Source organism: Medicago sativa, chromosome 2, assembly GCF_051527215.1.
Source record: "Medicago sativa cultivar Bolivia chromosome 2, Bolivia_mono, whole genome shotgun sequence".
In the NCBI taxonomy this organism is placed as follows: domain Eukaryota; kingdom Viridiplantae; phylum Streptophyta; class Magnoliopsida; order Fabales; family Fabaceae; genus Medicago; species Medicago sativa.
Window position 1 is genome coordinate 15,346,129 of NC_140750.1, and position 27,171 is coordinate 15,373,299.

At 31.9% G+C, this 27,171-nt stretch overlaps 1 protein-coding gene and 1 long non-coding RNA gene across 2 annotated transcripts; both read right to left on the reverse strand.

Moving 5' to 3' along the window:
- Positions 1-5,169: 5,169 nt before the first annotated feature.
- On the reverse strand, positions 5,170-6,284 carry LOC146944902 (uncharacterized). The gene is made up of 2 exons (XR_015028151.1): positions 6,119-6,284; positions 5,170-5,455 (listed from the first exon to the last, which is right to left on the reverse strand). It is a non-coding gene; the product is annotated as an uncharacterized LOC146944902 (long non-coding RNA).
- Positions 6,285-10,466: 4,182 nt separating this feature from the next.
- On the reverse strand, positions 10,467-10,974 carry LOC146944903 (cysteine proteinase inhibitor 5-like). Its single transcript, XM_085743281.1, has one exon. The coding sequence runs from the start codon at positions 10,911-10,913 to the stop codon at positions 10,578-10,580; it is 336 nt and encodes a 111-aa protein (XP_085599407.1). The 5' UTR covers positions 10,914-10,974; the 3' UTR covers positions 10,467-10,577.
- Positions 10,975-27,171: the final 16,197 nt, after the last annotated feature.

Genomic DNA, 27,171 nt, shown 5'->3' on the forward strand with positions numbered 1-27,171 from the left:
TCTATAAAATGTTTTGGTGGAAATTTGATTTATTGATTAGTTGGATTAGAGATTTTTGGTTGAAAAGACAAATGTTTTTGGCCATTTTTCTTGGACGGTAGTGACGGTGCATTCTTGGCATACTCTCGTAATAATTGGGTAGTATTCTAAGTCATGTGGGTTGTTACTTATCTTTCAAATATTATTTATTATCTTATTATTTTTTAAAGATTTTATGAGTCTTATTTTATTGCAAGGTAAATTGAATTAATTTGGTTGAAGACACTGACCAGCTAGCTGATCGAAAGAGACAGTCTGTCTAAAACCCAGCACCCCTCTCCTTCTAATTCTAATTAACAATAATAAAATCATTTTTCATATAGTATTATCATCAATTTAATTTAATATAATAATGATTATTTCTATGAAAAGTTTAATAAAAATAGGTTGCTTGGTAACCTTCTATTTATTTGAATGAATCTATTGCAACGCTCAAATATCGGTGATTAGAATAATCTAATCCACCTAACGGTAATAGATAGATACTACCCAGCTTGCTAAATCACAGTAATTAAATACTATTTGATTTGTATGGTTAAGTAAAGTAAAGTATATAGAATTTTAAAGTAAAATTATGTAGACGAATATGCCCTTTATTATTGTTATTTGTTTATTGTAGTATTTGAGAAGCTTTACAAAAAAGAACCAAGCACGACATTTCAGCTTTAGTTTTCAACCAAAGGTTTGCCGACACTCAAAGACATATCTATCATCCACTTATTACATGCTTTTCATTCCATTCTTTATTCGACGTTTTTGTTTAGGAAAATTCACCATGATTTTTCTACGCGTTATAAAAAATAATAATATTGGTTGTCATATAATAATAATAAGGGTTAAATATGTTTTTGGTCCCTATAAATATACCAACTTTTTATTTTAGTCCCTCTAAAATTTTCCTTCAACTTTTAGTCCTTATAAAATTTTCAATCACTACTTTTGGTCCCTATTTTAAAGTAAACTCATATGTAGAATTCATATTTTTGAATAAAATTTTGCAGAAAAATTCATAATATTATAAGAATCTCTCCCAAAAAAATTTAGAATTTTTTAACAAAACATGAATTTAATATGAATTTTTATATTTTTTATGGTTAAAAATTCATATTAAATTTATGTTTTGTTAAAAAATTCTAATTTTTTTTTGGGAAATATTTTTACAATATTCTACACATTTCTGCACAATTTCATTAAAAAATACAAAAATTAACTTTAAAATAGGACCACAAGTAGTGATTGAAAATTTTATAGGGACTAAAAGTTGAAGGAAAATTTTAGAGGGACTAAAATGAAAAAATGGTATATTTATAGGGACCAAAAACATATTTAACCCTAATAATAATAATAATAATAATAATAATAATAATAATAATAATAATAATAATAATAATAATAATAATAATAATAATAATAATAATAATAATACCGTAGAGGTTCCCTAATAATAATATTGTTTTGCATCATGTTATACAAACCGTCTAAGGGGTAAACTACTTAGACTTGCATAGAGTTTGACGCAATACCTCAATAAAAAAATTATTATTTTTTCTGTTGGTTGATGTGCAGATAGACTCAGGTTAAGAAGGCCGACATAGACCAGTAACATACACAAAGTGTATGCTGCAATGAACCCTCCTTCTAAACGGGGACAACGTAGAAACCACGATGGAGAGGGAACCTCGCATACGGGCCCGTCATAGGTGGTTGACCCTACACCAGAAGCGATTGAGCAACAATGTGAGGTTTAAGACAATGACCGACTTCACGCTCCATCACCACCACCACACCATATTGATCCACCGCCACCTATGACATTTGTTGGAAGGCTTTTGCCTTCTCTCTATTGTATGATTTCTCGCATCATATTGCCGTCAAGATTTGGGTGGGAGAAGTAAGTATAATTATTTGGGTCAAACTCAAGTGTTTTTTCTGATTTATGTTCATTTAATCATTTTGTATTTCAGGGGCGCGATCAAGCACTCTGATGCATCGCACATGACAAGAAGATAAGTCAAAGTGAGTTGTCAGGCTCAACAGTGCATCTGGATTGATTTTGAAATCCTGTGCATGCTTTTGGACTTGTCCAACTTCTTGTAAGAGTGTTCAAGAATGTTAGTTCAAACCTATGTACAATGTAACACCCCGTTTTCCTAACGTAAAAATTTCATAATTAAAAATCAGAGTAATTCAACTTTAAACGGAATGCTACACTTCTTAAAAATTCATAAACTGAATAAATAACAATTTATTCTTCAAAATCATTTAACATAAGTAATTCAAAACTTCGCAGCGGAAATTAGTTCAACAATAAAAATAATCTTTGGCAAGCAGACCTCAACATAAAAATCTCATAAGTCTTGTTCAACATTTATTCATAAAAATCCATAAGTAATACGTAAGGAATAGAAATAGAAGACATAATCCCATCCCGTTACGTATCAGAGCACCTAAGACACACTTGTGAGGAGTCCACTCACGACCGCAACTAATCCTGGTTACCTGCAAGTTACCCACACGAAGAGCAACATTTCCAAGCAGAGGGGTGAGATTTCTCAAAACAAAAATATTAAACATATAAATCATATAAAGTACATTCAACAACTTAAACATCTTATAACTCATTAATCATATCTAACAACTTAAACTTCCTTAACTAGTATCATTAATCTTCCTACATTAGTTATACACTTCATCTTATATCATCTTAATTATAGACATAAACATCATCATCATATAACATCAATTACTAATCATAAACATCAGCATACATCATCGAATATTAATTACAAACATCAACACATATATTAATCACAAACATCAACATCTAACACCAAATATAATCATAAGCATCGTCATGTAATTCACATAAGTATCATTATCAAAGCATATCATTTATCAAAAACAACTTCATAAGTAAGTTCATAATCAACTTCTTAAACAACCATCATCATTAAATCATAACCAAGTATCATCATATATTCAACAATTCAAGACATCATAACATCAGCATTAATATTCATTTAATATCATATTATTATCATCGTCAATCATAAACAACATCATCATCAAACATCATCATCAAAGCATAATCAAACATCATCATCAAACATAAACAACCATCATCATCAAAACATAATCAAAACATCATCATCGAACATCACTTATCAAATCATCATTAAATATAAGTTATGACGACTCTACAATGCAACAACAACTTCGACAACAACTTAGACAACTTCGACAACAACTTAGACAACTTCGACAACTTCAATATGCATGTGGTACCACCAGGGCATTAAGCCCCCTTCGCTAAGGTCATATTTGGACCTGTCGGGCATTAAGCCCCTACGCTAAGGTCATCAAGAACCTGTCGGGCATTAAGCCCCCATCGTTAAGGTCATCAAGAACCTGTCGGGCATTAAGCCCCCATCGCTGACTATGCAACAACACAATCTTCCTACAACTTGGACAACAACGTGAACATCTTATACAATTCCATTAAAATGGACAACTTCTTAAATCATGACAACTTAGACCGACTTGTACATCTTCGCTAAAACTCAACAGCAACATAGACAGCGTATGGACAGTTCACAACATATGATCATCATTGAATGCATTACACTAACTTTAAACATCATAAGTATTTACTTAATGTATTTATAACACGTCACTTTACTTATAACATTAAATCAAGGTTCAACAGCAACAAACAGCGACAAATACAGCATATAACAGTGCTTGAATATCATATAATCAAATAAGAAATGAATCATATCAATCATCATAAAAACATCATAAATAATACTTATAAATTAATACTCCTTTGCTAATAATCACAATTATCTAACTCAGGCTTCTGAGCAGCTTAAATCATTCTAAACAACTCTCATTCTTAGCTCTAGGATCAACTCATAACTACATGTGCGAAAGGAACGCAAGTAATATAATTTAGGGCAACTAGCAGTGTTGCTCGCCATTGCGGGCGATTTGCTCGCCATTGCGAGCGGCTTCAGGTCTTACTCGCCATTGCGAGTGGGTTTGCTCGCAGTTGCGAGCGATGAAGGTCAGTACGGCCAGAATCCTAAAAATCTCAACTTTTCATCTACTCTCATGTTTCTAACCATCAAACTACTTCTAATAACATCCCTATGGGATATCTAAGGTCTGTTCATGATTCTCTCATCAATTCTACGGTTCTTCATCATCTAATCATCAAAATCGCTCAAAAACCCTAATTCTTAAACTCACCGACTCCTCATCTAATCATATGTTTTAAACCTCAAAACTATTCCAATAATCATTCTACGGATTATCTAAGGACTGTTCACAGTTTCTACATCAATCTAACAATTTTCATCCATTAATCCTCAATTCTTCACTCAAAACCCTAATCCTCTTAATCTCACAAACTCTCCCCAAACTCGTTAGATGTAATCTAATGATTTAACAACTTAATATTAATGCAAGATAGTCTCACCCTCACCTTAGATTAATTCCTGAATCAGCGGCAACGTTCTTCTTTCCTAAGGTCTTCTCCTCTTCTCTTGACTTTTCTCTCCTCTTCTCTTCTTTCTTGTTCTCCTTTTTCCAAAAAGCGGTTTAGGGTAAACTTTTTCCAACCTAAGCTTCTCTATTTATAATACTAAAATATTCTTCCCAAATCTATTTTGTCCCAACAACTTATTCTTCTTTATATTCTAACCCCCAAATCCACTCACACTAATAATCCTCATATCCTAATAAATAATATTTCTCTACTAAATATAGTCTTCCACTAAATATATAATAATACACCATATAACAAATAATAGCATATTTCATCAAAATATATATGTATATAATATTTTAACACCAAATAACAAATATATCTCTTCATTGAATAATAAATATATTTCTACACTAGATAACATATATATTTCCACACAAAATAGAGCTGTCAAAACGGGCGGCCCGGCCCGTTTAGGCCCGGCCCGACCGGGTAGCGGGCTTTTTCGGGCCGGGCTAAAAAGCCCTGTTCGAATATGGGCTGAAAATATAAAGCCCGAGCCCGGCCCTTTACGGGCTCCCGGGCTAACGGGCCAGCCCAGGCCCGGTTTTTTTTTTCTTTCATTTTTTAAAGATTGAATATATTAATTAACATAAATATAATACCAATCCTCCAAGTTTTTCAAATTATATTTACATTTACAAATATCTTCCACAAAATTGGAATGATAAATAAGCTAAATTTTTCAGGACTATAGTATAATTCAACTTCAGGACTTCAGAAATATAATCCCTTCCTCTAAAGAAAATAACCGTCAACCTTTGGCTGCTATCAACATCATTTAATAAGGTCTAAATTTTCTGGCAGCTCTCAACTGTTGCAGATGCTTTTTATCCTCCTCAAATTTTCCCTGCATTTCCATTATTTCTGCAAGCAAAGCATGAATGGTTTATTTCAGTTTGATCATCAATCAAAATCGATTTTGAATGTTAACAAGTACTAATTTAAGAAAGCATATAGTGTTTGAGGAAAACCATGGGTGAAGTACGAGTATCACAAAAATCATATAGTTTTAAAGGTAGTCAAACGAACCAGATAACAATCATTTCATGAACATCAATAAACATTACTTGTAGTGTTTTTGAGCAAAACATCTTAATTTACTGGATCACGGGTTGTGAAACGTAGGAACAAAGATATTAAGTAAAGTCTAAAAGATAACAGATAGGATACCCTAATGCACCTACCTATTATGAAGAAACTAAGAATAGAGAATCAACAGAACTGTCATTAACAGTCAAAACAGATTCCTTTTTGTATTTAAAATACTCAATCCATCGATCAAAAAGATTGGCCCTATGTAAGAAGAATCAAACCAGCTTATAGAACCACTGAAGGTAGAACAAAAAACTGATCCTTCCAAAGAAAAGTGACATATACCAAGAACAGAGAGAAGAAGAACAGAGAACTGAGAGAAGAAGAACACACAACACAAATCAGATACAGAACACAAATCAGATAAATCCAAACAGAATAACACACAATAGAATGAAGAAGAAACAAAATCAGTAAAACAAAGAAGAAACAAACCTGGAAAACGATGAAGAAGAAGAACAGACCGAGTTGTTGAAGAAGATGCGATACAGATAAAAGAGAGAGACTGAGGTCTGAGGCCGCCGTTCAACTGAAGTATGCGTGAGTGTGACTGTGTGAGTGAGTGTTTTTTAGGGTTTCTATCTTTGGTTTTTGGGCCGGATCCTTAATCTTAATTGGGTTGTCCAGTAGTGATATTCAAATAACCCAATGCAATTTTTTGCGGGCTGCCGGGCTGCCCGAAGCCCGACCGGGCTAGCCCTAACGGGCCCCGGGCTTGTTCGGGCCGGGCTAAAAAGCCCTGAAACAATTCGGGCTCCAAATTTTCGGCCCAGGCCCTGCATTTAATTCGGGCTTTCGGGCCGGCCCGTGAGGCCCGGCCCGTTTTGACAGCTCTAACACAAAATAACAAATATATTTCTACACTAAATAACATATATATTTTAACACCAAATAACAAATATACCTCTTCATTGAATAATAAATATATTTCTACACTAGATAACATATATATTTCCACACAAAATAACAAATATATTTCTACACTAAATAACATATATATTTCTACACAAAATAACAAATATATTTCTACTCCAAATAATATATATATTTCTACACAAAATAACAAATATATCTCTTCATCAAATAACAAATATATTTCTACACAAAATAACTCCACAACTTAATATTTATTTTATTTTCGAATCTTATTTTATTAAACAATTAAATAAGTCACAACGTCTCATAAATTTCTCTAAAATCATATCAATCACATAAATCTTATAAATCACACTAATCATATAAATATATTCTAAAACTCATTTAAAATAATTAAATAAAAAGGAGGGCGTTACATACAACTTTGACTGAGCGGTGTCATGAAGAGACTAGTGGCTTCCACCTGTCAGTTGAGGAGATGAACATCACATTGAAATGATGTGTCATGTCTTTTACACATCCCGATTCATGTCGAGTTGGTTAATAACTTTGCTAAAATCTCCTAAGAGCAAGATGATGCTCTTATAAGCCAGCTGCTTGGTGTTGAGGAAGACGACGCCGCTACTGAGTGCGATAAATTTGGGTTCCAAGAGAAACTTGTTTAAATGAAAGATAAAGAGTCTCCATGAACATAATTCATTTTGTAGGGACATTGCAAGTAAATGACATAAAAAAATTAAAAAAAAAGACATTTTTTTTATAAAAGAAAAGAAACAAAATTGATCAATGACATCTTATCACTTTTTATAACTAATAAAAATGTTTAGTATTTTTTTTATACAAAAAGAGGATTTTCCTACACACAAAAAAACGACATGTATCAAAAAATTAAAAGGGGTTAGTTTTATCATTTTGCTAGTCTTTTTTTTCTTCTTAAGTCTACCATGAATAAGGTCAAAATAAATTTGTTTACCATGCTTAATACTGTTACAATTGCTGCGTATTGTTCTTCCTAGTATCGTTCTTTTGATTATGAAAATGGTGATAAAATAGTTTAAATGAAATTTTAAAATGAAAGGAAAGAAGTTAGCATAAAAAGAGTGTATCCCCTTTATAAATTGTTACATATTATAGTTACTATTGTCAGTTAGTTTTACATCCTAAATAAAAACTATCATTTTTATTTAGAAGATATATTAAATTAAATATAATTAATTGATCAGTGACAAACAAGTCTTTAATGTATAAATTGTATCTTCCAACGGTACTCTTTAGTGAAAAATAATTAAGCGACATACATAAAAAGAACATCATTTTCTGCAATCACGTTGTTTATGTGTTATTTCGAGAAAATAACTTAAAAGCAACTAAGTGACATTAAAAATAAAGATGAAGTTGATTGACGACATCTTGTCATTTTTTATAATAAATAAAAATGTTTAATATTTTTTTATACAAAAAAGAGGCTTTTCTTACAGAAAAAAATGACATGTATCAAAAAATTAAAAGGGGTTATTTTGTCATTTTCTAGTCTCTTATTTTCTTAAGTCTATATTGGATAATGTCAAAATAAGGTTTTCTACTATGATCAATATTGTTACAATTATTACGGATTGTTCCTATTTTAATAAGATTTAACTAATTTTTTAATTGATAATTTAAACTATATTATATAAATGATGTTAAAATATTTTAAATGAAAGATAAAAATGAGTGCCGCTAGGGTTTTTCACTTAGCATGAGCGCCGCTTTGAAACTTTCAAATAGTCATCATCTTAATTCCATTAATTTTGCAATCAGGTTGGCTCACGTCAAAGCAATTCAAGTTTGCACTTGTGTTTTCATTTGGGGTGTGATTCAATCCCTTACTTTGTTAATTCAACAATCAGCCGTGTATTGTTAGATTGAATCCTTCTGTGCAATGATGTGTGCTAATTTCCTTGAATTCACTTATGTCCACTTGTGAATTTCACTTAATTGCATTGAAATATTAAGTTTGTGGTGGGATTCTCATATTGGTTCTTTGGTGGGATTCTATTTTAACAACAAGGCATTTTATTGGATGGACACCAGCTCCTTCGATATTCGATTGGTTGGTAGACTTGTTAGGCTCGTCAGCTCCTTCGCTGGTCGCACAGATTCCTTCCTCACCGGAAACACCTTTGAAATCTTTTGCGGCAATGCTTGGTGGCAGGAGTTTGACCATTGATGAAACACCTCTTTCGGTTCCTTGTATTAAGGGTCATGTTTTGTGTATTTGCATTGGCCACGAAGAATACAAGAAAGGTTTGGCTGAATGTCAGAATGCTCTTTGGGGACGACTGACATTGAATAAGGGTGACAAACCATATACAATGTGTGATCTGATTGCTAAGTTAGGCCAATTTTGGAAACAACAGGGTAAATGGAAAATGGTATCGCTTGGCAGCGAATACCGTCTTTCACAATGGACGAAGGACTTTAATCATTACTCGCAAAAGCAGACTCGTGCATCCATTTGGATTCGTTTGGTTTAATTACCAAAGGAGTATTGGCGGGAAAGGACGTTGAAGGAAATTGCAAGTGTAGTTGGTACCTCGATTGATGTGGGTGCTCCGACACGTAACAAGGCTTTTGGTCACTATGCAAGAATTTCAGTTGACATTGATTCATCTAAGCAAGTGTATGATGAGATTCTTGTGGAACGTGAAGGTTTTGCATTTAAGGTTGAAGTTCAATACGAGCGGAGACATCTTTTCTGCCACCATTGTTATGTAATTGGTCACAATGTTGCTACTTGCAAGTGGCTGCACCCGGATGCGGCAAAGGAGAAACCAAACTGAGGCAAGAAACCAATGGCTGCAGAGACAAATCCAAGACCAATTCCTATTTGGCAGCCCCGCGAGCATCATAGTGTTGTAGGTGCCTCTACTTTGGTGCAGGGAGTTACGGGTACCTCTTTGCCAATAGTCGCTGTTGCAGCTCCCTCTTCTACAACAACTGTTGCGATTCAAGGACAAACATTATCTCATTCTGCTACACATATTATAGATGTTGCTGCCAATTCTTTCAGTTTTGCTTTACATAATGTTTCAAACGAAATTATGCAGGGTACGTTGCCCCAACCCTATATTACTGTGTTGGAATTGGTTTCCTAGGTTGAGCACGATGATGTGCATTCAGATGGCGTGGAGCTAACGCTTCAGAAGTCTTGGGAAGGTGTTCCTAAGCATTTTGTCGCATCTGCTCCGCATTCATCTTCGATAGAGCACAATGATGTGCAGTTGATCTCCTCTGGGATAGTTTCCTCCGCTTCTGCTAGGGAGCACAACACGATATTGGTTGTGCATGAGAATGGGCAAGAATTACACAGTAATCTGAATATGCAGCATGACTTAGAATTGTGGCATAGGATTCGTGAGTATGATAAGGGGTCAACAAAAGTGTCATTCCCACTTGTCTTATCAAAGAAACATAAGCAAAAGATAAAGCAACTTCAACTTTGGAAGCCGCCGTATCGAACCTGTTCCAGGGGTGAAGCCTCTTCAACTGCCCAATGAATGTCTTTTATTGGAATGTTCGAGGTGGCATAATGCTTGCAATCTTGGTGTTCAATTACAGAGAAGGCAATTATTGCGCATATAAGTTAGCAAATATGGGTCATTCTGTTGTGGGTTCAACCACCGCTAAAGTTGCACTTTGATTTCTATAAGGACAGATGCGGTCTGCCTAATTACAAATTTCCTTAGGCAACTGTTGATACGTATAAAAAACTAGTCTATAATCAAACATGAATTTTTTTTTTTCTCATTTGTCAACTGTATTTTATCCCATTTCAAAAATATTAAAAAATGTCTCTCTAAAAAGCTTAAACACTCGAAGTATAAAAATTAATGTGAACTTTTCAGAAAATCATGTTCTAAGAAAGTTTAAACATAATTAAACGATTATATAATATATTTAGATTGACAATTCACTTTGATATACCAAACATAAACTTTTATTTCTATATGATCATATAATAAGCAACATTAATAATTTAAGCACGGGGAATAAGTGCAAAGGCAATAAGGCTAAAGTTCTCCGATGATTTGTCCAAAACAATTGCCCCATAATTGTTAGAAGTTGAACCATTATTAGCGGAAAGTGTGAGCTTATATTCAATTATGGTCACATTGTTCCCAGTATTGGATATACCACTGACGACTTTCTCGAATATCAGTTTTGCCTCAGTATGTTGCTTGTTGTACTCAGTAACAGCAAAAGTGGCGACTTTAATCACCTGTGGATCATCGATGTCTACAAAGGTAGCTTGATTGGTTGCTGCTAAGACAAACAGAACAATGAGGATAAGAACAAAATATTGAAATCTCATAATGCTTATATTGTAATTGTTATCTTTTCAAGATTCACAGATCTTATTGGTGTGAGTATGCCTTAGCCGGATTGGTTGTTATATATAGCACACAAATTATATCATGTTGGTATTTTTTTTGCTGGTTGAAATAAATATAATTAAGTCAAATCTATATTTTTGACTCAATTCAGTCAAATCTATTAAATTATAGAAAAAAAGGATTACATTATTTATTTTGAAGAAGAAAAAAAGGATTACATATAAGTTGAATATTTATTCATCGAATTATATATTTTAAAAACATTTTCTATTCTTCTTCATTTTTTTATCTATACTGCATCCAAGTTATATAAGTGAATAATATTCTTTTGCTAGTGAAAATAAATATAATTAAGTCAAAGAATATTTTCTCACCTAAGTCAAACCTATTTTCTTTTACAAAGAAGTCAAACCAATTATATTATGAAAATAATATTACATATAAATTGAATATTTATTCAATTAGTTAAAATTATAAAATAATATACTATATATTCTTATTTTTTATCTATATGTTAAGCAAGTTATATCCGGTTTGTAATATTTTTTTAACCTATCAAGTCAACTTTTGATTTTTTAAGTAATTAGGTCAAATATGTTTTTTTGAAGGAAGGTCAAATATGTTATATTATATAAATTAAGATCAAATATAAGTTGAATATTAATATCACCCCAAAAAAAAAATTGAATATCAATATGCTTAATAATAATTATGAAAAAATTATTACCTATTCTTTTTCATAAAAAGAATGATGTCTTTTCTAGAAAGTAGTTATATATTTATAGTGGTGACGTAGAGATTAGAGATGAGAGATGAGAGGGAGAGGGAAAAATTGGAATGAGGTACCAAAAAGTAGAGGATAAAATAGACAAATTGGATATCAAAGTTGGGGAACAGGGATTGCATGACTATCTTTTAATTTAAAATAATAGATAGATAGATTATAGAATATTATTATATATTATAAATTTGACCATTTTACCCCCTAAAAAATCATTATCATTTTTGTTTAGAAAATATAATAAATTATATTTAAATAATTGGTTAGTGACAGACAGTTCTTCCGTGTATGAATTGTATCTTTCAACTATATTGTTCAGTGTATAAATAATTAAGTGACTTATAAAAAAAGAACATTATTTTTTGCAATCACATTGTTTTTACGTCATTGACAGAAAATAACGTAAAAACAATTAAGTGACATACCAAAGAGAAGGAAAAATTGATCAATAAATTAAAAGGAGGATTTTCTTACAAAAAAAATGATATGTATCTAAAAATTAAAAGGAATCCTTTTTGTCATTTTGCAATGAACTCATGATTTTCTAGACAAGCTTTGACAAAAACTAGTCTATAATCAAACATGAATTTTGTCATTTGTCGACTATTTTTTAATTTGATGATTTAAATAATATTATAAAATTGATGATAAAATAGTTTAAGTGAAAGGTAAATAGGAAGGAAAAAAGTCGGCTCAAAAGGGTGTATCTATTTTATTTTTTTGAAGTATGGGTGTATCCCCTTTATATGTTGTTATAGAATATAATTACAATATTATATCTATTATCATTTTTACCCCCTAAAAAAACTATTATATTTTTTTTATTTAGAACATATAATAAATTGCATATGATTAATTGATTAGTGACAAATAATTCTTTCAATGATTCTCTTTAGCGTAAAAATAATTAAGTGATATACCAAAAAAGAACGTTATTTTTTTGCAATCACGTTGTTTTACGTCCTTTGCAGGAAATAACGCAAAAAGAAGACAAAGTTGATCAATGAAATTTTATCACTTTTTTATAATGAATAACAATGTTAATATTTTTATACAAAAGTGGAAGATTTCTTACCCACACAAAAATTACATGTATCAAAGAATAAAAAAGGATTATTTTTGTCATTTGTTAGTCTTATGTTTGCTTAAGTCTACAGTGGAATTGTATATTACTCTTCATATCATTCGAACAACAGAAACGTTACATTGTCCGAGCCAGAATTAGGCTTTGAATTGAGTATTTGTAAGACGAGATCTTTTGGCCTTAATGTGATGATAATAAACACTGTGAGGGTTGTTCCTTTTGGACATTGGGAGACCGACGTTGGGGTGAAATTGCTCAGAGGGGTTGTTAGTTGTGATGACAATTTTATTAAGGGGGTTGTCCATGAAGTGAGCTTTTAAGGATTTTGAGTTAATGCTTCTTCTTCCATAGTTAAGAGATCCTCGTAGTGAGCTTCTTCTACTTCAATCATCTATGGGTATCGTCAAATTTTTATTTGGCCTAAGTATGTGTCAACCGTTTCACATATAAGAGACATTTATGTCTTTTGATAAAGAGTTGCGAGGGGTAGTTGAAGATATTATGGTTGGTGGAGGTCCTTTCTTTGGAGACCTTCAACGAAGGTTGACTTCTTTACCTATTAAGGTTAGGGCTTGAGTTTTTACTTGGCAGTAGAGGCTTGCCTCAGGCTTCCTCATACGCTTTTGTTGCTTCCAGAGCCCAATCTTGGGTGCTACAAGACCATATTTTCAGGGACAGTGGGATAAGTGGTATGAACTCTGATTTTGAAAATGCTTGGAATGGTCATCGTGGTGTGATTCTAGATGTTCACTTTAGCACTTTTAATAGAAAGGACTTCGTCCCTCCTAAAACACAACATGTTTTGGCAAGTGTCATTTTTAGTAAAAGTATTCAAGATATGGAAGTAAAGTTTGACATGACCACAAGACAGGAAGCAATTGTTGAGACAAAATCCTTATTTGATGTTTTAAAGATTACAAACATATTATATTTATTTAATCTTGTTATCTACTAATTCATTTTGTGAGAATTTGTTTCATGAGAACAATCTGAGAACGTTCTGGTAAATACGAGAAAATGAAAGAGTACATCAAAAGTTAACAAGTCAACACAAGAAGAAAGCATGACAAAATGTTTAAAGATGGTGTCTTGGGCCCAAAAAATGGTTCGACCCATTTGAATACCAAAGGCCGATAAAGAATAACATATCTTATGGATGAGATCACATGGCATTTTAAGCATGACATCACTAAAGATAAACAAGATGACATAATCAAATTTGATCAACAAGTAAACAACTCATTACAGCTGGTTCTGTAACGCCCCATTTTAATTCTATTATTTTTAATAGACGTGTGAATATTTTTATATGACTTTATCTGTTAAATATATGATTTTAAGTGAAATATATGTTTTTGGTGATTTTATGTGATATATGGTGTGATGCTATTTTATTATATGATTTAGGGAGTTGTATATTATTTAAATGAGTATGACTTTATTATTTGTGGAAATATTAGGAGAAATAAAAATAGGAGTAAAATATTAATATTTTGGTTAATGGGAGTTAATCAGTAATTATGTTAGTTTAAGGGAGTTAAGAAAAATAAAGGAGAGGTTATGTTTATTGGGAAATAGAATAGAGAGAAGGCAGAAACATTTTTCACGTACAAAAGAAAACATAAGCTTTTGGGAGAAGAAGGGAAAATGTAACACCCCGTTTTCCCAACGTAAAAATTTCTTAAATAAAATCAGAGTTTTTCATCATAAAACGGAATGTCACATTTCTTAAAAAAAACGTAAATGGAATAATAATTTATCCTTCAAAAATATAACAACATAACATTTAAAAACTTCGCAGCGGATTTAGTTTAACAATAGAAATAGTCTCGGCACGCAGGCCTCATCATAAAAGTCTCATAAATCTTAGTTCAAAAATAATTCTTAAACTTCAAAAGCAATACGTAAAGGAACAGAAAATAGTATTAAAATCCCCATCCCGTTACGTATCAGAGCATCCTAGACACGATGTGAGGAGTCTACTCACGAACACAGCTAGTCTTTATTACCTGCACATTACCCACGGTCGAGGCAACATATACGCAGAAGGGGTGAGATTTCTCAAACAATAATATAAAGCATATAAATCTTATAAATTACATTCAACAACTTAAACATCTTATAATTCATTAATCATATCTAACAACTTAAACTTTTTTAACTAGTGTCACTATTCTTCCTATATTAGTCATATACTTCATCTTATATTATCAATAATATCACATACATCATCACATATCATCATTAGTAAACATGTAGCATCATACCATAAATCACATAGCATCATACCATAAATCACATAGCATCTTATCATAAATCACATAGCATCTTATCATAAACAACTTCACAATCAATCATCATAAGCAACTTCGTAATCAATCATCATACACATCATAATCATTCATCATCTTAAGCATCATAATCATTCATAAAGCACTTCATTAATAGCTCATCAACTTGACATCTTAACATCTTAACATCTCGATAACTTGACATCTTAACAACTTGACCTGACAATGCATCTAGACTCGACTATGCAACTCTTAACGTCTTAAACCATCTTTGATCATCATGAAAATGCAAATGCATGTGGTACCATTTTAGGGCATAAGCCCTCATCATCGTGGTTGAGCATAAATATACTCCTAGGGCATAAGCCCTCATCGTCGTGGTTGAGCAAAAGCTCCATCGTCGTGGTTGAGCAAAAAGCTCCATCGTCGTGGTTGAGCAAAAGCTCCAGGGCATGAGCCCTCATCTATAAATGAGTATGCATGGACTCAACATCTTACGTCTTAGAAACTTCATGAACATCTATGACATCTTAACATCTTGACAACATGACATCTTAACAACTTGATGACTTCATAACGACTTGACGACTTAACAAACTCTTTGACTTAGACCGACATTTACATCTTAAATAAGATCAACAACAACATATGCAACACTTATAAAGTCACATCATATCAGCATCATAACTTAACAGTATCAAATGATAAACATCAACATCTTAAACATCGCATCAACATAAGCATCATAAATAACACATTTAAATCACACATCTTCCAAATAGCACTTCATTATATAACACATCTTTAAATAACACATCAATTACGTATCATCAAATAATTCACAAATTACACTTAGTCAAATAATTCACTAATGACACTTCGTTAAATAAAACATAAATTACACATCAACACACATCATCAAATAATTTATCTTTATTCATTATTTAATATCTCGTCATTTCGATTTACCCAAAGACAAAACATCGGCTATTTTAATTTATAATGGAAGATCATATAGGCTTTAGGAAGGCACTAAACAAAATCAATTAGTCAATCACCGAAACCAAAAAAAAAAATCATTTATAGATTGTAATATGGATTAAGCATGAATAATATATAGAAGACAGTCATACCAATACGTATGATTCTCAAAATGGCATAGATTCAATTTAAAATAAAACAAGCAAGTGATCTAGAATTGTACAGTTAACCGCATTTGTAAATTTAGAATAGGATCCAAGAATTACAAACTAACAGAATAAAACAAAGAACATTATAATATCCAAAACCTGGGTGAACTTTCACAATTCGGCTAATTTCAATTATGGATTCAAGTACATTGAAAATAGAAGCATTGAAGCCAAACCAACATTCCAAAAAGAAGAAAAATTAATGCTTTGCAGACCTATACTAACAGACAGTATACTGGACTGAATCTTAAAATATAAATAAAAATAAAAAAAATTCAAACTTTATTAACCGGCATATTTATATAGTTATTACGATGTTGCACAAGAATTTAGATAGTTAACCATCGATTTTTAAGACTCTTTCACACTTTGACACTCAAAGATCAAAACAGAACATAACCATGAACCAACTACGAATTTAGCATATGAAAATAATTAATTCAAAGACAATAATATACACAAAAATGACAACAACAATTAGAGCACAACTTAACATGAAATCATTAAAAGATCATGAAAAACAATAGGAAACAACACCCTTCACTATCTATATGTTCATACAACCCTAATTCATAAACTCACCGACTTCTCATCTAATCATATGTTTTAAACCTCAAAACTATTCCAATAATGATTCTACGGATTATCTAAGGACTGTTCACAGTTTCTACATCAATCTAACAATTTTCATCCATTAATCCTCAATTCTTCACTCAAAACCCTAATCCTCTTAATCTCACAAACTCTCCCCAACTTGTTAGATGCAATCTAATGATTTAACAACTTAATATTAATGCAAGATAGTCTCACCCTTACCTTATATTGTTTTTCTGAAATCAAAAGCAGCGTTCTTCGTTCCTCGTTCCTAGGGTTATCTCTCTTTGAGTTCTCCTCTTTCTCCTCTTTCTCCAAAAAGCGGTTTAACGTAAAACTCTTTCTAAAAAACCTAACTTCTCTATTTATAACACCTTCTTATTTCTCTTACACCTCAAAACTACTCTTTTCTTCATAATCTTATTTATTTCTAAATTAAATATATCTCTCACAAATAACAAATATATTTCTACACCAAATAACAAATATATCTCTAACAATAACAAATATTTTTCTACACCAAATAACAAATATATTATGCTAGTAAATACCAACATATAACATAACAAAATATCACTCATCAAAATAAATCGACTAAATCATAAAAAGACATCTAATCTCAAAACTACCTCCAAATCTACTTACTCTAATAATTCTCATATTCTAATAAATAATAGAATAATGTCGCATAATAAAATACTAACACCTCATATAAATAAATCACATAAATAGACTCTAACTTAATAAAAATAATTAAATAAAAAGGAGGGCGTTACAACTCTCCCCAACTTAAAAGAATTTCGTCCTCGAAATTCAAAGCACAAGAGAAAATAAATTTAATTATTGCTTCTTCAAACAAAACACAAAAACCACATCAATGTTAGTCAGTTAAAGCTGATCACAAAATAAAACATAACTACTAACTAGAAAACATGACGACACAACACAACGACTCATCTACTTGGCCGGACGGACCGACCTGCTCTGATACCAATTGTAACACCCCGTTTTCCCAACGTAAAAATTTCTTAAATAAAATCAGAGTTTTTCATCATAAAACGGAATGTCACATTTCTTAAAAAAAACGTAAATGGAATAATAATTTATCCTTCAAAAATATAACAACATAACATTTAAAAACTTCGCAGCGGATTTAGTTTAACAATAGAAATAGTCTCGGCACGCAGGCCTCATCATAAAAGTCTCATAAATCTTAGTTCAAAAATAATTCTTAAACTTCAAAAGCAATACGTAAAGGAACAGAAAATAGTATTAAAATCCCCATCCCGTTACGTATCAGAGCATCCTAGACACGATGTGAGGAGTCTACTCACGAACACAGCTAGTCTTTATTACCTGCACATTACCCACGGTCGAGGCAACATATACGCAGAAGGGGTGAGATTTCTCAAACAATAATATAAAGCATATAAATCTTATAAATTACATTCAACAACTTAAACATCTTATAATTCATTAATCATATCTAACAACTTAAACTTTTTTAACTAGTGTCACTATTCTTCCTATATTAGTCATATACTTCATCTTATATTATCAATAATATCACATACATCATCACATATCATCATTAGTAAACATGTAGCATCATACCATAAATCACATAGCATCATACCATAAATCACATAGCATCTTATCATAAATCACATAGCATCTTATCATAAACAACTTCACAATCAATCATCATAAGCAACTTCGTAATCAATCATCATACACATCATAATCATTCATCATCTTAAGCATCATAATCATTCATAAAGCACTTCATTAATAGCTCATCAACTTGACATCTTAACATCTTAACATCTCGATAACTTGACATCTTAACAACTTGACCTGACAATGCATCTAGACTCGACTATGCAACTCTTAACGTCTTAAACCATCTTTGATCATCATGAAAATGCAAATGCATGTGGTACCATTTTAGGGCATAAGCCCTCATCATCGTGGTTGAGCATAAATATACTCCTAGGGCATAAGCCCTCATCGTCGTGGTTGAGCAAAAGCTCCATCGTCGTGGTTGAGCAAAAAGCTCCATCGTCGTGGTTGAGCAAAAGCTCCAGGGCATGAGCCCTCATCTATAAATGAGTATGCATGGACTCAACATCTTACGTCTTAGAAACTTCATGAACATCTATGACATCTTAACATCTTGACAACATGACATCTTAACAACTTGATGACTTCATAACGACTTGACGACTTAACAAACTCTTTGACTTAGACCGACATTTACATCTTAAATAAGATCAACAACAACATATGCAACACTTATAAAGTCACATCATATCAGCATCATAACTTAACAGTATCAAATGATAAACATCAACATCTTAAACATCGCATCAACATAAGCATCATAAATAACACATTTAAATCACACATCTTCCAAATAGCACTTCATTATATAACACATCTTTAAATAACACATCAATTACGTATCATCAAATAATTCACAAATTACACTTAGTCAAATAATTCACTAATGACACTTCGTTAAATAAAACATAAATTACACATCAACACACATCATCAAATAATTTATCTTTATTCATTATTTAATATCTCGTCATTTCGATTTACCCAAAGACAAAACATCGGCTATTTTAATTTATAATGGAAGATCATATAGGCTTTAGGAAGGCACTAAACAAAATCAATTAGTCAATCACCGAAACCAAAAAAAAAAATCATTTATAGATTGTAATATGGATTAAGCATGAATAATATATAGAAGACAGTCATACCAATACGTATGATTCTCAAAATGGCATAGATTCAATTTAAAATAAAACAAGCAAGTGATCTAGAATTGTACAGTTAACCGCATTTGTAAATTTAGAATAGGATCCAAGAATTACAAACTAACAGAATAAAACAAAGAACATTATAATATCCAAAACCTGGGTGAACTTTCACAATTCGGCTAATTTCAATTATGGATTCAAGTACATTGAAAATAGAAGCATTGAAGCCAAACCAACATTCCAAAAAGAAGAAAAATTAATGCTTTGCAGACCTATACTAACAGACAGTATACTGGACTGAATCTTAAAATATAAATAAAAATAAAAAAAATTCAAACTTTATTAACCGGCATATTTATATAGTTATTACGATGTTGCACAAGAATTTAGATAGTTAACCATCGATTTTTAAGACTCTTTCACACTTTGACACTCAAAGATCAAAACAGAACATAACCATGAACCAACTACGAATTTAGCATATGAAAATAATTAATTCAAAGACAATAATATACACAAAAATGACAACAACAATTAGAGCACAACTTAACATGAAATCATTAAAAGATCATGAAAAACAATAGGAAACAACACCCTTCACTATCTATATGTTCATACAACCCTAATTCATAAACTCACCGACTTCTCATCTAATCATATGTTTTAAACCTCAAAACTATTCCAATAATGATTCTACGGATTATCTAAGGACTGTTCACAGTTTCTACATCAATCTAACAATTTTCATCCATTAATCCTCAATTCTTCACTCAAAACCCTAATCCTCTTAATCTCACAAACTCTCCCCAACTTGTTAGATGCAATCTAATGATTTAACAACTTAATATTAATGCAAGATAGTCTCACCCTTACCTTATATTGTTTTTCTGAAATCAAAAGCAGCGTTCTTCGTTCCTCGTTCCTAGGGTTATCTCTCTTTGAGTTCTCCTCTTTCTCCTCTTTCTCCAAAAAGCGGTTTAACGTAAAACTCTTTCTAAAAAACCTAACTTCTCTATTTATAACACCTTCTTATTTCTCTTACACCTCAAAACTACTCTTTTCTTCATAATCTTATTTATTTCTAAATTAAATATATCTCTCACAAATAACAAATATATTTCTACACCAAATAACAAATATATCTCTAACAATAACAAATATTTTTCTACACCAAATAACAAATATATTATGCTAGTAAATACCAACATATAACATAACAAAATATCACTCATCAAAATAAATCGACTAAATCATAAAAAGACATCTAATCTCAAAACTACCTCCAAATCTACTTACTCTAATAATTCTCATATTCTAATAAATAATAGAATAATGTCGCATAATAAAATACTAACACCTCATATAAATAAATCACATAAATAGACTCTAACTTAATAAAAATAATTAAATAAAAAGGAGGGCGTTACAGAAAACCTAGAAGAGGCAAAGAGAAGAGAAGGAACAATTCTGTAAGCTTTTGATTCATCTAAACTAAGGTAAGGGTGGGATTCCTTTCAATAATCATAATATATAATTTGAAAATTGATGAATTTGTTGTTCTTGGTTTTTAGGGTTTGAGAAGTTATGTTAGATGTTGAATTATGATGAAACTTGTTGTTGAATTGCATGTTTCTATGTTGTTTTGGTTGCTAGGTTGTATATGGAACCCGTAAACATGTTTCTAATTCATTTTGGGTGATTAGGGGATCAAAAATTGGGTTTTGGGGTGAAAAATGGTGCAAAAATCGTAACAGCTTGTGCCAAATCGTGCTCCGATTTTGCCAAATCGTGCTCCGATTATTTACGAATGAAAATGCAAATTTTGACCCAGAAAATCGTACTCCGATTTGACAGCTTTCCCTGTTTCGCGTTCTTGCGTCTTTTTCACCCGTTTCTGTTTTGAATTAGCTTTCGGTGTAAACATAAAAGTTGTAGATAATTGAGTTAGCTTTCTAATGGCTTTGGAGTGACTAGAAAATTATTTGTAGATTTTGAGTTATGATGAAGATAGTCCAAGTGGGCCTTCAGGAAATTTTAAGAAAACTTAGAATAACTAATCTCAAGTTAGTCCAAAAACTTATGGTTGGTTTCCCAACTTCAAACTTAAGTGTTAGGGATTTAGTTGAGGTGTTTTATGGATATTTGACTTATGTTTTATTGATCAAAATTTAATTGCTTTTGGGGGATGTTTTAGACTTTGAGATGAATGTAATTGATTTATATATATGCTATGTTGTTGATTTTCGTTGTTGATGTCGTTGTATCATCTGATGTCAAAGTTGGGGAGTGTGTCATAATTGTTCTAGGCACATATATGTTGTTGTAGTCGTTGTTGAAGTTGTATGTTGATATACACAAGTTGAGTCCATTTGCATACTCACATCTGTTGGGGGCTTATGCCCTGGAATGTTCATCATTCAACCCGTTGGGGGCTTATGCCGTGGAATGTTTATCATTCACCTGTTGGGGGCTTATGCCCTGGGATGCTTTAACCATCCAAATTGTTGGGGGCTTATGCCATGGAATGCTTAGCGTTCAACGCGCGTAGATTGGTACCACCTGCATGATGCATTAGTTGTTGTTGTCATAGCATTGTCGAGTTGTTGTCATTGTCGCATTGTCAAGTTGTCGGTGTCGTTGTGGATAACGTTGTTGTTGTTGTTGCTGTACCTTGTTGCTGAAAATAAATATGTCGTTGCTTATGTGTTTATTTAAATACATTATTAATGATGCCTGTTGTGATATGCTTTGTTGTTTTCATTAATTTGATGAATTATATATTATTATTATTGGATAAGTTTCTCACCCCTTCTGCGTATATGTTGCCTCGACCGTGGGTAATGTGCAGGTACTGATGACTTGTAGGTTTGGTCGGCTCAAGTGTCTAGGGCTCTGATACATACTAGGATGGGGAAATCGTTGCGAATGTCTTCTCATTTCTTTTATGTATCACATATTTTGGAAAAGACTTGCTATTAGAGTTTATCGTTGTTGAAAATAAAGTTGAATTATGTTGGGGCCTTTGTGCCAAGATTTTCATTGATGTTGAATTTTGGTTGAAATTATATTTTTAAAGAATTATTCCGCTGCAGTTTATTAAGATTCTTTATGTTGGCCTTAAATAAATAGATATTTTCTATTTATGAATTTTTGAAAAGTAGTGTGACACTCCGTTGTGTGATTACTCTGATTATAATAATTAATATTACGTTGTTGGGAGAACGGGGTGTTACAGGTTCTCTCACTCGCAAGCAAGCAACAGTGCAAGCAAAGGCAGACAAATCGGACAAAACATTCTGAGATCGTTCAGCCTATTTTTAAGAAGAAAAGTGAAATCAATTAAGACTTTGGACAACTATCAAAAACGTGTCCAACAGCTCTATAAATACAAGTGGTTTTGAAGGTTAAATGCAAGAGTTTTGAAAGCAAACATTCTCTCAAGTGAAAATAATCACTACATACAAAGTTCTTCACAAAAAAAGCAAATTTCAAGCTCTCTCACTATATCTCTTGGATCTTCTCTTTCGAATTTGCCTTTGTAAATCTCAAACAAGTGTTGAGAATTTATTTGATCCAAACAAAATCTCATTATACAAAGTGTGTTGTAATTCTCAAGTCTATTGGGCTGAATAGTCTGAGATAGAAAATTTCAAGCTTTCTTTTGCTAGTGCAAAGAATTGTAGAAGTCTGCTGAGGTTGATAATACAGGTGTAACGGACTGATCTGGTGTGATCAAGACCTTATAGTGCTAGTCAAAAGTTTCTATTAGCAAGACAACTATAGTGGATAATCTCACACGAGGTGTGGGGACTGGAAGTAGCCGGGTTTGCTGAACCAGGATAACTCTCCTGTGTTATTCTTCTTCTTTCTCTCTTTATTTATAGTTACACGATACACACACTATCACACATATATTAATATTTATTAATCTCCAGAGTTCTCTGGTCCCTAATTAATTATTAATATTGTTGCATTATTTTACTGCCTCCAGAATATTCTGGTCCAAGATAAACTAACTACTTAAATATTTAACTAAAGTTTAAATTCAGCTTATAATATTGTTTTATCATTCTGTCTTATATTAATCATTCTCCAGAATATTCTGGTCCTTGTTAAAATAATCTTAATAATCTTATATTTTAACTTAACATCATTTTTCTCATTCTGCTTATAATCATTCTCCAGAACATTCTGGTCCAATCAATTAATTGTTATATACTCTAATCTTGTTGAACTAACATACACCAAGAACTTTCTTGAGTATATAAATCTAAACGTAACTTTCGGGAATAATTTTTAAAAGGGTCACAATTCAAACCCCCTTTCTTGTGACGTTTATTGCTACTTCAATTGGCATCAGAACCCGGGCTCTAAAACTAAACACCTAACAAGTGTTGGAGAAAAAGATTCAGGAAGATGGCAATGTCAAAAGAAAAGTATATACCAGAAGGTCTGTCATGCACAAGACCACCATTCTTCAATGGAAAGAACTATTATTTCTGGAAAGGAAAAATGGAACTATTCCTCAGATCCCAAGATGTGGATATGTGGAAAATAATAAGTGATAGAAACCATATACCTATGACAACTGATGCAACCACTAAAGTAGAAACAGTTACACGAGAAACATCATGGTCAAAAGAAGACAAAGAAAAAATACTCCTAAATTCTAAAGCTCGACTCTTTCTATCATGCGCACTAAGCATGGAAGAGAGTGAAAAAGTTGATGAATGTGATACTGCAAAAAAAGTTTGGGACACTCTAAAGATTCATCATGAAGGAACAAGCCACGTAAAAGAAACAATAATAGATATCAGTGTAAGAAAATTTGAAATCTTCGAAATGAACGAAGAAAAGAACATTGATGAAATGTACTCTAGATTTACATCTATAGTAAATGAGTTAAGATCACTCGGAGAAACTTATACGACTCATGACCGTATAAGAAAAATACTAAGATGTTTTCCAAGCACATGAATACCCATGGTCACGACAATTACTCAGGCTAAAGACTTAAACTCCTTAGCTCTTGAAGATCTCATTTGATCACTAAAAGCCCATGAGACTTTACTTCAAAATGATAAACCAACAAGAAAAGGAAAGATGGTCGCTCTCAAGACATCTCAAAGAAACCAATGAAGAAGAAAACATCCAAGAAGAAGCTGAAGATGAACTAGCACTCATTTCAAAGAAGATTCAAAGAATGATGAGAAGAAGAGATCAGATAAAGAAATACTTCCCAAACAGAAAAGATAACACCAAAGGAGAAGTTGACAAAAGTTAAGTAACCTGCTTTGGATGCAACAAACTAGGGCATTACAAAAACGAATGTCCATTAAACAAAAAGGGTCAGAAGAAATCTCCCTACTCAAAATCCATGTTTACATGGGATGATCCCGAAGAACCAAAGAAAGAAGATGCAGAAGCCAACATGTGTCTAATGAGAAATTCAGAAAACGAAGAGCTAATCCTTTTTGACCAACCTCTCATATATAAAGAGTTAGAAAATAAATTTGATAGTCTTTTATTTGATTCAAACTTTTTAACTAACAAATGTCACTCTTTACAAAAAGAAATTTCTGATTTAAAGGAAGAAAAAGAGAAACTTCAAACTTTGAATAATGATCAAAAGAAAATAATTCAAAGTCTACAAGACTCTTATTTTCAAGCAACTGAAGAAATCAAAGCTTTTGGAAAAAACCAAACTTCCTGAAAATTCTAAGAATGAAAATACTATTCTTAAAAAGGAAGTCAAAGAACTTAGAAATGATCTTTCGCATTTTATAAAATCAACAGAAACATTTCAAAAAATTGTAGGTTCACAAATAACGATGATTGACAAATCTGATTTAGGATTTAATTAAATTTACGAAAATTGTCTTATACCACAAATATTAAAATGCTCATTCTGTAATAAAAATGGACATCATGAATCATTTTGTTTTCATAAAAAGAGAACACTAGGAGTTAACCTAGAACATTCTGTTTCAGAACATTCTCTAGAACGTTATTCTTCATTAAAAAGAAAAGAATGCTCATATTGCAAAAGATTAGGTCATCTGGAATTAAACTGTTTTCTCAAGATTAAACACCTTGAGATTAAGAAAACTAACATCAAAGGACCCACATCTTCATGGGTACCTAAGGACAGTGAACTTCTTGTCTAACCTAATAGATGGAAGATCGACACTTAGGCCAACAAATGTTATGGTATGCGAGTGGGTAGGAGGAAAACATGCATGTGTGGACTTCTTTGGGGTTTCACCACTTGTATGATTAAGGACCGGTGCTTTTACGGTGGACCAGGAAACTCTCAAAGTCGAGTCAAGTAAAGTAGCCAAGCATGAGAAATTAAGTTCTAACAATCGACATGCTTTTATTCGATTTGCGTTTGACACTTTTGGCTTCTTGTCATTAGAGACTGTTGACTTTCTACATAGAGTTCAAAGGGCAATGCATAACAATTTAATGTCTCCTAGATCCATAAATGTCGTGTTCATGACGATTGATTTTACCATCCAAAAATGCTTAACGGAGTAGCTTGTTACTCGCTTACCTTTTATCCATGCGTAATTTTCATGCATATATATAATTCTCTAAAGATTAAAAAAAAAAAATTTAAAGTGAGATAGTTTTTTTGGTTTTAATTCTTTAAAGTAATAATAATGATCAAAAAAATCAAACCAACTGAAAACTCGACATTTGACCAAAGTGTGGAGAACTTGGCTTGGGATAATAACACATATGTAAGCACGCGTTAAATAAACATTGCCTTTCCAGAAGCTCCGCAACAAAAAAGCCAAGTATGCTTGTCTTCAAAGCAATAAGAAGGCTTACTTAGTTTAGGAGTGAAGTTGAAATCTTATATAGAATGTTAGAATACATTATTGTAAGAAAAGTATATTTAACCACACATAATTATACCAGCAGTATATTGGTCCAAATGAAATTGACTCAGATTTCTTAACTAAGGTATGTGGTTGGACGAGGGAGATATTAATCATCAACTAGATAAATATAACATGTCTAGAAAAACACTTATACATATATCTCTTATGATTTAAACAATTTTCATTATCTAATTACGATTTAGATTCATGTACACTTTTATATACACCTACTTTTTCATTTCTCCACTTTTGGATATAAAGTTGTGATCAGTTGAAGATAGATAAGCCTCTGCACATTCTCTTAATAAAATATTGCAATTAATTAAGATATATTACTACTTAATAAAGACTCCCACAACTACCGCTACCAATTGAGATTGAGTCTAATGAAAGAGTTAGTGACAAATCAAAGCTCAAATTATAAATGAGGGAAATACTTATATTTAATATCCGACAATATCTTAAATATGATTACCTTCAACGAAGGGAACATATAGAGAACAAAAAAATACAAAATGTTTTCTCTCTTTTTTGACAAAATACTAGTTGTTGTGACAATAATATGTGCTTATAATTTGGAATAAAAAAGAACTAAAGAAAAACAAGTTTATAAGGGTTATGGTACATCTTAAATC